This window comes from Hyla sarda, chromosome 1 (genome assembly GCF_029499605.1).
Source record: "Hyla sarda isolate aHylSar1 chromosome 1, aHylSar1.hap1, whole genome shotgun sequence".
Lineage (NCBI taxonomy): Eukaryota > Metazoa > Chordata > Amphibia > Anura > Hylidae > Hyla > Hyla sarda.
This window is the reverse complement of record NC_079189.1, coordinates 173,051,503-173,064,031: the sequence shown is the minus strand read 5'-3', so window position 1 is coordinate 173,064,031 and position 12,529 is coordinate 173,051,503. Positions and strand designations below refer to the sequence as shown.

The window sequence follows — 12,529 nt, the reverse complement described above, 5'->3', positions numbered from 1 at the left end:
TCAAAAAGTCAGATCAATACAAAAATTGTACCGCTAAAAACTTCAGATCACGGTGCAAAAAATGAGCCTTCACACCGCCCCATATGCAGTAAAATAAAAAAGTTATAGGGGTCAGAAGATGACAATTTTCAACGTATACATTTTCCTGCATGTAGTTATGATTTTTTCCAGAAGCACCATATGACAAAATCAAACCTACCGTATGTAAGTTGGGTATCATTTTAATCGTATGGACCTACAGAATTAAGATAAGGTGTCATTTTTACCGAAAAATGTACTGAGTAGAAACAGAAGCCCCCAAAATTTACAAAATGGCGTTTTTTCTTCAATTTCGTCGCACAATGATTTTCTTTTCCGTTTTGCCATAGATTTTTGGGTAAAATGACTGATGTCACTGCAAAGTAGAATTGGTGGTGCAAAAAATAAGCCATCATGGATTTTAGGTGCACAATTGAAAGGGTTATGATTTTTAAAAGGTGAGGAGGAAAAAACTAAAGTGCAAAAATGGAAAAACCCCGGGTCCTTAAGGGGTTAAAGAGTAACTATTATCACTTAAAAGCTGCTCAAACCACAAGTTATTGGGGGGGGGGGGGGGGGGGGGCAGTAGCTTCCTCTCATTCCAATAGCCTTGACTGATAGATATGTTCCTGTGGATGTCTTCCAGGCTGAAAAAATGAAGTTACATTCTTTTGCTATCTGGTTCATGTTCAGGACCATACAAATGTGTATGTATATATATGTACATACACATATACACCAGTGCACAAAGGGGTTAGACAATGCCCCGAGTGCAGGTGTGGGTGACTCTTCTATCAGTTTCCCTTAACATAAATAATAATGCACTTATTTTAATATGATAAATTTAAATTTGTTTTGGTAACTCCACTGTTGGTTGCAGCTATATTGTAGTGTGTTAAACATTTGGATCATTGTATTAGTTAAAAGGACTACTAAAAAAAAACATGGTTGCTTTCCAGAAACAGCATCACTCTTGTCTTGTGTGATATTGTAGCTTAGTTCTATCAAAATTAATGGAGCTAAGTTGTAATACTGCTCACAACCTAAGGACATGTTTTTTTTTTTTTTTATAAATCCTGGATAACTCTCTTTTGAGAATACCAATGAATCATTTATGAACCGGTTATGAGTGAGGTTGCTGTATGGTTTTCTGCAAATCTGCATGAATAACCTCTTATCACTAATAATATCTATTTGATTTTCAGGCAGTCCTAATGAATCATTCAGTCTACCATCTTGTATGGCTACAGTGCTACATGTTTACTCTTGGTGGCTGTTTTTTCACTTCTTTGTGCTGTAATAAAATCCCACATAATTCACCACATTTCTTCCATTTTTCACTTGCTATTCAGTGTATGTGTATAGGGGAAGAACTCTTGGGACTTTAATTGCTACTGCTCGTAGTCGCTTACATGAAGGCAACAAAAGAAAGCTGCTATAAGTAAAAAGGTTTTCTTACAACTCCATATTTTCTTTTATGTTTTTCCCCTTTGACACAGTTTCCAGAGGAGGTAGATGGTGATCTGTTGTCAGTTTCCATTGATGGTCCATCTCATTACTCATCCATTAGTGATGGTGCACATTCCGTGTTCAGTACCCCCAACACCCCACAAGTGTTTTCACCAGGCATTCCTTTCCAGACCGAAGAAAAGAGAGAGGACACCACTTCATCTTCATCAGAGGAGTCCGAAAAAGAGGAAGACCATGATAGAGAAAAGATGTATATTTACAGGAAACCTCAGTAAGTCAATCTGGAAAGATGTATTTTGTCCAGAAAATTATCATCGGAGTCTCTTCCTTAACCCTGCTATTATTATTCTTGAGTTTATTTCAAATATAGAGCATTTCTTTAAAATTGTTAAGTTAACACAACAAGGATACCATGCTGTTTTTGTAACACTTAGACCGAACACCCGCAAGAAGTCTTCTGGATTTGCTGCGGTCCATCAACTTTTTACAGAGCGCTGGCCATCTACACCATCAAGCCGAAACGTATCCAGTACTGCGACTGAAAGAAACATAGACTTCGAGCTAGACATAAGAGTAGAAATAGATTGTGGTAAATGTGTGCTTCACCCTACAACTCTACAGCCGGATCATGATGACATAAGTTTGAGAAGGTAAAATTTTATTATAAGTAGTCACCTTAGACACCTAATGATCGATTAGTTAATGTAAAAAGGTATATACTGTATACTGTAGCCATGCAAGGGCTCATGTTGATCCACAGAGAATGAAGGAATGTTTAAAAATATTTGCTGAAAAAGTAAAAATCTGTATTGTACTTCATAACCGCTATCATAGTAATACTGTATACTCTTCTCAAAAAAACTCAAACATGAGGGTGATATGAGGGCCTGACTTCCACAGGTGGTGGTTGTGCTTAAAGCCCAACACCGTGCAGGACGCCACTTCGCCACTGGTGCCCTGTGCTCTTTACAGATAAAAGCAGACGTGACAGTCTGGAGACGCCGTGGAGAGTCTGGAGACGCCGTGGAGAATGTTCTGCTGCCGGCAACATCCTCCAGCATGACCGGTTTGATTGTGGGTCAGTAATGGTGTGGGGTGGCATTTCTTTGGGGGGACGCACAGCCCTCCATGTGCTTGCCAGAGGTAGCCTGACGGCCAGTAGGTACCGAGATGAGATCCTCAGACCCCTTATGAGAACATATGCTGGTGTGGTTGGTCCTGAGTTCCTCCTAATGCAAGACAATGCTAGACCTCATGTGGCTGTAGTGTGTCAGCAGTTCCTGAAAGAGGAAGGCATTGATGCTATGGGCTGGCCCGCCCGTTCCCCAGACCTGAATCTGATTGAGCACATCTGGGACATCATGTCCCGCTCCATCCACCAATGCCACGTCGCACCACAGACTTCCCAGTAGATGCTTTAGTCCAGGTCAGGGAGGACACCCCTCAGGAGACCATCAGGGTTCTCAAGATTTTGAGTGTGACTCCATATCCAGACCTCCATGGGTTGATAAATTTGATGTCCATTGATAATTTTTGTGTGATTTTGTTGTCATCACATTCAACTATGTAAAGACAAAAGTATTTCATACGATTAGTTAATTCATTCAGATCTAGGATGTGTTATCTTAGTGTTCCCTTTATTTTTTGAGCAGTGTATTTCTGTTATAATGTTAGTATTTATTCTTTAAATTGTCTTTATTTTCCACCAGATGATGTCAGGGTTAGGAAGACTAGGCCATGTCCGATTCTTTTGTTTTTAGGTGTCTTGTAGCAACTTATTACCCTGTCCCAGTAAAAAGTACATGAATGCACAAAGTGAATATGCATATATAGATAGTAGAGATGAGTGAAGTTACAGTAATTCGATTTGTCACGAACTTCTCAACTGGTCGGGCATCATTCAAGTGGAGTCACTGCTCCAAGGATTCTTTTTTGTAATCTTTCTCCGTTTATTAGGAATCAGTGTCATTACTATCTGCTCCTGCTGTGATAACAAGCACCATGGCTGTAACCTTGGTAGGTTCATGCCACCTTGAGAGCAGTGGTGACTGCCCTCTTGACACTGCACAGACTGCAATTTCATAGACTTTCAAGGGATTGGTTTGGTCAATGCTGCTCTCAATAGGGCATGAACATGAGGAGCAGCAGCTTTAACTGTATAATTATGGCTCAGCTTTTTTACACAGGCCACAAGTAATAGTAACATCATATTTATAAGCAGCATATTTATAATATATTTTATTTAATCTGCAAAAGACCATATTAGTGTACATAAAAATGTTTACTAACGTGCTTGCTAAACTATTAGGGGAGATTTATCAAAACCTGTGTAGATGAAAAGTTGACCAGTTGCCCATAGTAACAAATCAGATTGCTGCTTTCAATTTCTAAAGGGTCTCTGAAAAATGAAAGAAGAAATCTGATCTGTTCCTATGGGCAACTAGTCAGCTATTTCTCTACACAGGTTTTGATAAATCTCTCCCTTAGTGTTTGAAGTTACAAGTCCAAAATTAGAGTAAACACTATGAAGGAGATTTATCAAGCTCCGTAGTAGATTTATTTATTAAATTTTTTGAGTAAAAAAGTTGCATGTGCGACTTTTCTATACATGCTGCGACTTTTTGATTTTTGCTTATTCCAAAGCACATTTCTGAAATCTGCTCACATAGTAATTATTTTTTTTTTACTTTACAGTGGTCATGTATTTATCAAATGCGATAGTTTCTATTTATTAAGAAAAAAAGTTAAATCTCCATTTAAAAGTTGCATATTTATTCCAGGTCCAACTTGGCATACAGAAAGTGCATACGTCTGCAGAAAAGGAAATAACACCCACTTTAACAACTGTTCTTGTTCTGCATCATAAAGCAAAACTACTACATTAATGTTAAAGGGGTACTCCGGTGGAAAACTTTTTTTTTTTTTTTTTATCAACTGGTGCCAGAAAGTTAAACAGATATGTAAATTGCTTCTATTAAAAAATCTTAATCCTTCCAGTACTTATTTGCTGCTGAATACTACAGATGAAATTATTTTCTTTTTGGAACACAGAGCTCTCTGCTGACATCACAAGCACAGTGCTCTCTGCTGACATCTCTGTCCATTTTAAGAACTGTCCAGAGTAGGAGAAAATCCCCATAGCAAACATATGCTGCTCTGCACAGTTCCTAAAAGGGACAGAGATGTCAGCAGAGAGCACTGTGTTCCAAAAAGAAAATAATTTCCTCTGTAGTATTAAGCAGCTAATAGGTACTGGAAGGATTAAGATTTTTTAATAGAAGTAATTAACAAATCTGTTTAACTTTCTGGCACCAGTTGATATAAAAAAATAAATAAATAAAAAGTACCCCGTAAATCATAGAAAAGATTTATTATATAACTAATAACTCTATTCATTTTAAGGTTGAAAATACACACTGCACACCTTGTTAATTTTAGGACACGTACATGCTGGCGTACCCACTACATTTTAAAATTAATGTTGTGTTAAAATAGAATAAGGAACAAAATACTTCTGTAAGAATTTTTACAGACTATGTAAATAACCCATATGTGGCACAAAAATTTTTCCTTAAAAAAAAGAAATATCCATAGTAATACAGCTTCATGCACATTTTGGGTGGGTAACGTACCAAGCTGTTTTTTTTATTTGTGGCTTCACTATTGTTTATATGCCTGTTGGTGCTGCGCTGACTTCCTTCCTGACGTAAACTCCGGCCTCAGCGCAGCGACGCAAGACTCCGTCCCACAAAATGAGGGCTCAAAATGAAAACAACAAAGCCTCCAGAGTACGGATATTCATAGTGCGGCATAGTATGTTTTTAATATTTTTTTTTAATTTCTGAGGAGGGTGGATGGGTTATTACGGGATAGTTGGAGTGCAGCTATTTAGTGCCAGGCAGGCCAATCAGGGTGTCACCTGGTGCGGTACGCCTCCCTCCCCGTCACTCTCTAGCATCACTACAGGTAATAAAGGGTAGATAAAGAACTTCGGCTATTAACATAAGGGAAAAGTTTTCTGCTTTAAAGAATGCTTTTGTAAGCGGTTTTCCTTGCGTGCGATTTATTTATCAAGGTTGTGCGACTATTTGATAAATAGGTCGCATGTAAGCAAAAGTAAGTTAAAAAAATTGTGAAATAAAAGCCATACGTTTGAAAAGAATGATTAATCTCCTTCTATGTACCTACATTTTAGCCGCTCTGTTACCCACCAGCCATGGGGTCACCCAGTGTTCCTGCCTTCTCCCTTCCTTCCAGCATGCTTTTATAATAAGGTGACAGGCACTGAAGGGGTGATCCTGCTAGTGCTCCCGGGGAGCCAAAGCAAAGAGGATTAAGATGAGGTGATTAAATCACAATTAAATAAATGATAACCCTTTTCACTTCTCTGAATTCTAGGATCCTCTGGCTGAGCCCATTACTGATTCTCCTCTTTTCTACCTTCCTTTCTGGGTTTCCACTGCAATGCTTATCTGCGGCCTCGGTCCTCTTTGGACCCGATCTTCCACCCTACCCCTAGCTAAGCTTGTTAAACCTCACAATCAGGCCACAGTACTAAATCAGCTTCATTAACTACATCCTTTCTTAAAGGCGGCAACATTTTTTCTTTTTAAAAATGTCTCGAGTATAGGTGTATTGGTCATTACTGTGTCACATAGTTGCACAGCCTTTTCAGTAGTGATGCCAAGCAAGTGCTCCTTCAGCAGAAACTAGCAGCCCACCTTTTAGACTCCAAGGCCACACTTTGATGAAGTCAGGGACTGGTTTTTCTTGTGGCTGCACACCATGGCTTACTCTGCTGTCCTCCTCTTAGTCAGGAATTAGGGGTGCACTTACTTGCACACATCTTCTTAGCAGAACTACCTATGACTCCCACTCTCCACCGTTAGCTTCCCCTGCCCAATTTTGTCAAAGGTGCACTGTGACGACTACTCTCTACTAAATAAGCACTTATTGCAGAGGGAGGTCTCCAATTCGGCCTTTCATAAGCAAACCAAGCACCAAACTTTGTTTTTATGGTGGACATTATTATTGCTGCAGTCTGAGACACATTGTACACTGAGGACTCTGGTCCCTCTATTCTACTTCAGTTGTGAGGGTATCTCCTTAGATCACTCATGTTTTTCCTCACAACTCTTTCTTTGATGAAGTCCTTTTAATATAGTATAGAAAACTCATTGCTCTCTCATCTGGCCATGGACATCACTATAGCAATGGCAAATGCTACCTCTTCCATCACTCTCAAGATCTATGCTTAGTATCCTTTGTCGTGTTATCATTAAAGGGTACCTAAAGCTTTAAAAAAAAAAAAAAAAAATAGTTTTTCTACTTTTTTAGTCAATGCACTATTTCCTCTTAGGCATTATCACCCTGTTCCTAATTCCTAAGGACAAAAGAGTTTACAGAGATTCCCTTTTGTGGTGGATATTGGACACCACATCCCAATATGTCCACACACTAGTGATTCCTCAGGCCTTCATTTCAGTCTCTCCATTGTAAGTTTGAAGCTCTGTCCCTCACCCTGCAAATTTCCCTTGTGCCCCATGAAGGTTCTTACCACAAGCATGGCACCTCCTTGGTTAAAGGGAAATTCCTAGTGAGAGTCAGCTTCCAGACAGCCTTCAGTAAAACTTGGACTTCTCCAGCCCTTCTTGGTTGTCCCTTTTATGCTTCCTCACCTGTCCATTATCACAAAAGACTTTGGTCTTTGGAGGAGATGATACTTTCAATCAATTTCTTTACTACTGGCAAACTCCCTGATCCCCCTCTCCAGTACAGATCCAGTCTGACAGTGCCTCTGCAAGCACTTTCTTGTACTGCAGGGCCTTGATACTCAGCAGCATTGTCAGAATTTGGTAAGGTTTCTGCTTTTGGCTTAGAATTAAATTCTAGTTCTGTCAATGGTCCAAATCTAACGATTGCACAGCTATATTGCAGTGTTCCTTAGCAAAAACCTACTAGACCCAGGCTAGTAGTACCCATTCTTCTTCTCATTAGGACCCACAGGAGAAGACAGAAACATATTCTGTTCATCTCTATTGTGTTTTGCATCCTACATTGTGTTTAGTGAGTGGTATGAAGTAAAAGATGCAGTGGCAATGCCACTGTGTCTTTTGGTCCCAGCAATCATGTGATCACCTTGTACCATTTGGCACGGCAGAACTACTGTGTATGCAGACTAAAAATGTTTTCCCTTAACTGGTGCTCCTGATGGATGTTCATGATGCAGTGTAAATGTCTTCAGTGACCCCATGAGGAAAGTATGTATAAAACTATATCGTAAAATAAGATACAAATGTTGACTTGGGACTACACATTATGTATACAGATGACAAAAACAAAATAAGGAACTTTTTACTTTAGGATGAGTTTGCAGATTTAAAGAGAATCTGACAGCTAGGTCACCGTCTTTAAACCCAGTATACTGGGGTATAGTGCAAGTGAACAGCTGTAAAATAAGGGGTTAGTCACTTAAATCCATAAGTTATATGCAGAGTCAGGCTTGCAAACAGATTTAATCCTAATGCGCCCGAGCACACATTGGAGGCAGGGTGTCGGCTAGCTGCTAATAAAGGCCGCAGGTGAGTGCTTTTCTCTCTGTGCATTCACCTTCTGCCTTCATTACCATATGAATTAAGGTTGCAGGGCAGACTGGGAAATATGGAGGAGACACGGGAGCTCAGCAAGTCGGCTACCCGCCTCCAACGCACACTGGGGCACATAAATCTGTTTACAAGCTGTTTTACAGCTGTTCACCCGCACTATAACTCAGTATACTGGGTTTAGTACGGGTGAACTAACTGTCAGATTCTCTTTAAAGAATAAAGATGAAGAAAAAATCTATACTTAGTAAATCGCTAAAGAGTGTTTGGTTATTTAGGACCAAAAACACTCATTATCATCGATCATAAAGGGGTTGCATACGTTTTTCTGGGTTCAGCAAATACATGTAGTTTGGATAATTAAATTTTATACAACTCTCCAATACCTCATTCAAAATAAAACTTTATTGTTTATTTGGTTTCTAATGGTGTGTCAATGGGAAACGGCCAGCCATTTTGATTACACTACACTGCTACATGGGTCCTTAACAGTCACATTTGATCTTACCTATGCTCCTGGTCATATTCCTAGGATAACAGAAAAAAAATCAAAAATGTAATGGGGAGTATGCTAATGAGTGGCCAAGTGTCTGCTGAGTGTTCTTGCACTAGGGAAGTGTCCTGGCTAAACAGCTGTAAACCCTCCACAAATAGCTGTCAAACTAGAGCAAAGAGGAAGGTTTGCAGCAGAGGATCCAAGATATTTTCCTGGTTCTGGAATGCTTAGTCATGAGCGTGCAGAGGTTGAGTGATTTTCCCAGCATTATGATTAAACTTGGTTCCCCAGAATCTGTTTGGTGGTGTTAGCAGTTTGGTGTGATCAAGCCTGCTGACAAATTCCTTTCATAATTGCTGTCATCACACAGTAATCTTAATATCTTTATCAGTTTATGATTAATTCCAAAGTGTTATGGTCATCTGATGCTCTTTATGTTGCTTCCTCATGAAGTATTTCTGGCAAACAGTAATTGTCTTGATATTTGCAGACTATATGCTTAATGAAGCTGTAGGCGATTATGGTTCACTATGTGTACCAGCAATAGCATTTACAGAGTGCATTATGTTCCCTTTTTGTGCAGGAGCTATGACAGAAGCTCTCGAAGTCTTGATCAAGACTCTCCATCTAAAAAGAAAAAGTTTCAAAACAATTATGCATCAACAACTCACTTGCTGGCTGGGAAAAAAGTGCCATCATCTTTTCAAACTAAACCAAGTGACTCTGAAACCACAGTTTTTTATATTCCAGGAGTTGATGTGAAGGTAAGTTCAAACTGAACAATCATTATGTGGTATTGTGTCTGATCATAACAGACGTTTCCTTCAGATATACAGGAGTTGGACAATATTACTGGAATGGGAACTATAGCTCACACTTTTTTCTTTTTGCACATAATACAGTTGAAGTACGTCAACTGATGCTTCAGAATGGCTCTATTGTGGAGCGAAATGTAGCTACCTGTAACAAATAAGTGAATAAAGAACACTTTACCTGGCTTGGACATATGGAGTGCCGCTTCCTCCTTGTATCTGCCTCAACTAATACAGATACTAATTGCTGAGATTCTAATCTTATTTTTAAGAATACCCCTGATTAAGGGCTCCTTCAAACTACGGAATCTCTGTCTGGGCAGAAATTCCATCCTTAGCAGGCGCTGTCAGAACAACCTGGAGCTGGGACTGCTTGGAAATGTGCCATCTCCATAGACAGCAATGGATTTCCAAGTGATAGATATTTATTCTTTCAGCAGAGTCTGGGGTCCAGAATTTCTTCAGTGGAACATGTGTTAATGGTGCAGCAGAATCACATTGAAACCAGTTGGAGGCTGCTGGACAGTATTTTCTGATCACAGTAGAAATATAGAAACTCACCACATCTTCATAAAATCTTCTTTTATTAATACTCATAACATCATATGGGTAGGACAGACAGTGTACAGCAAGCAAGGCTACAGCAGCCGTTACAAGGCCCGATAAAGCACTAGAGCCTGTAGCCTTGCTTGCTGTACACCCCCTGTCTGCCCTCCCCATATGATGTTATCGTGAGTATTAATAAAGGAAGATTTTATAAAGCTGCGGTGAGTGCCGACTTTCTATATTTCTACTTTGATCGGTATTGACTGCTACTGGATAATGAGTCAGAGCACCGCTAGACACCTCACCTAAGTATTGTAGCTTTCCATTGATCTGGTCTACCTGAGTAACGGCATTTTTTTAAACCACTTTCAGTGTTCTAAGCTACAAGACTGGTAAAAAAAAAATGGGGAAGCTACCAGAGAGGTAACAGGTGTGTCAAGAAGGGTACAACTTAACTATGTAAATGGGGGACGCTATCAGAGAGGTAACAGGTGTGTCAGGAAGAGTACAAATTGGGTGTTCTAGTTATTTTGTCCAATCCCTGTATATGATTTGTGTAAATGAAGGACAGATATGCCTGTATACCCGCAGCAGAAGTTGGAGTGTAAACCTTAGCTCTCCATAGGCAAATCCTAAAGATGTGAACGCGCCCTATAAGTCTTCAGTGTTCTGAGATTGAATGGTATGCTGTCTTGCAGAAATTTTCTATTTTATTTTTTTATAAAAATAATATAATAATGTGTTTTTGTTTAGCTGCACTATAACTCAAAAACACTAAAGACTGAGTCGCCAAATGCATCAAGAGGATCATCTTTGCCAAGAACCCTTTCAAAAGAATCAAAACTGTATGGTATGAAAGATACTGCAACATCTCCTATAACTAGTACTTTCCACAGCAAGACTAACACCTTATTACCACCCCCTCCCCCACCTATTCCCTCAGGTACTTTGTCTATTGCGCATGGAACAACTTTCATTGTACCTTTTTTCATCACTCATGATTTGTAAATGTCCATGTTCAAATTATAAAGTGTAGTTTGTGTAACATTATAGTTTTTTTACATAACACTACTACTTTTTTTTTATTATGCTACAGAAATGTTTTAATAGCAGGTGCTAAAACTTTTAAATTAGTTTCTTAACCTTTTTAAGCCTTATACCCTCTAGACAAAGAAACTTTTTTAACTTACCCCAAAATCGTGTTCTATAATCATTAAGCAAAAGTGCTTAACTCATAAGTGCAAGTTTATGAGTAAATCTGTTACTAATAAGGAAATATGATAGGCGTAAGAAGCAACAAAAGTAAAATTGGCACACAGTTAATGTAGAGGTCCACACTTTCCCCAATTAATAGCAGTACAGTGCTGTCCACTCACATTCAGTACAGTTAATGCCACCACCCACATTCCGTACAGTTAATGCCACCACCCACATTTTGTACAGTTAATGCCACCACCCACATTCTCTACAGTTAATGCCACCACCCACAATCCGTAAAGTTAATGACACCACCCACATTCTGTACAGTTAATGCCACCACCCACATTCCGTACAGTTAATGACACCACCCACATTCTGTACAGTTAATGCCACCACCCACATTCTGTACAGTTAATGCCACCACCCACATTCCGTACAGTTAATGACACCACCCACATTCTGTACAGTTAATGCCACCACCCACATTCTGTACAGTTAATGCCACCACCCACATTCTGTACAGTCAATGACACCACCCACATTCTCTACAGTTAATGTCACCACCCACATTCAATAGTGAGAGTTAACAGGGTAGTATACCAATACAAACGATACTCACCTGCCCAATCTGCTTCCATTCTGATAGTGCCTGGTCACCACTTATGTGCATTTCCTGGTCTGCGTCTTGACATTAGGAAATTCCTGCTATGAGGTCACCTCTGCGGCTAATGATTAAGCATTCATTTCTTTGTGTCAAGACAGGACCAAGATGTGCTGATCAGCAGGGATCGGGCATCGTTGGTATGGTAGCATGGGGATCAAGCTGGTACTTTAAGTGCTGTTAGTCTCACAAGGCGACTTTGACTTTGATTATATAATATTTTGATTACCTATAATACACTGCACTACTACTGTAGCTCTCTCAATATTTGGCATAGTAGTCAAGGGATGAGCTACTTGTGCCCTGCTGACTAACAATGTATTGTGGCCATTAAGAGGTTAAACACAATTAAGCTGCAGGAAATCAATAAGTAGTGATGGAAACAATGTCACTCAGCTGTTTCTGTCATTCAACATTAATACATGTGACAAAAGTAATGGGCTCATTTGGTTATATCCACAGGGTTAAGGTAAACGTAGTAAACTTTCAACCCATTGTTAAGACAAACACAACAAGAAACATTTTCTCTCAACCTCTTTAGAATGTCATCTACGATAAGAGCAAAGCAAGCATTGAACTAAGAAATTAGTTATTATTATTACTATTTAAAAAAATCTTAATCCTTTCAGTACTTATGATCTGCTGAAGTTGAGTTGTTCTTTTCTGTCTAAGTGCTCTCTGATGACACCTGTCTCGGGAACAGTCCAGAGTAGAAGCAAATCCC

The 12,529-nt window shown here is 39.3% G+C and overlaps 1 protein-coding gene across 9 annotated transcripts in view; it reads left to right on the top strand.

The window, feature by feature from the left end:
- BLTP1 (bridge-like lipid transfer protein family member 1) overlaps positions 1-12,529 on the top strand; it is a 302,200-nt gene that overhangs the window by 257,232 nt on the left and 32,439 nt on the right. For 6 of the 9 annotated variants that reach the window (XM_056564084.1, XM_056564133.1, XM_056564123.1 and 3 more), the window contains 4 exons: positions 1,518-1,759; positions 1,923-2,138; positions 9,170-9,350; positions 10,698-10,887. In XM_056564084.1, the coding sequence (XP_056420059.1) occupies positions 1,518-1,759; positions 1,923-2,138; positions 9,170-9,350; positions 10,698-10,887 (829 nt within the window). The remainder of the gene's footprint in view (positions 1-1,517; positions 1,760-1,922; positions 2,139-9,169; positions 9,351-10,697; positions 10,888-12,529) is intronic. The other 3 variants (XM_056564130.1, XM_056564118.1, XM_056564109.1) reach the window with 2 other exon arrangements.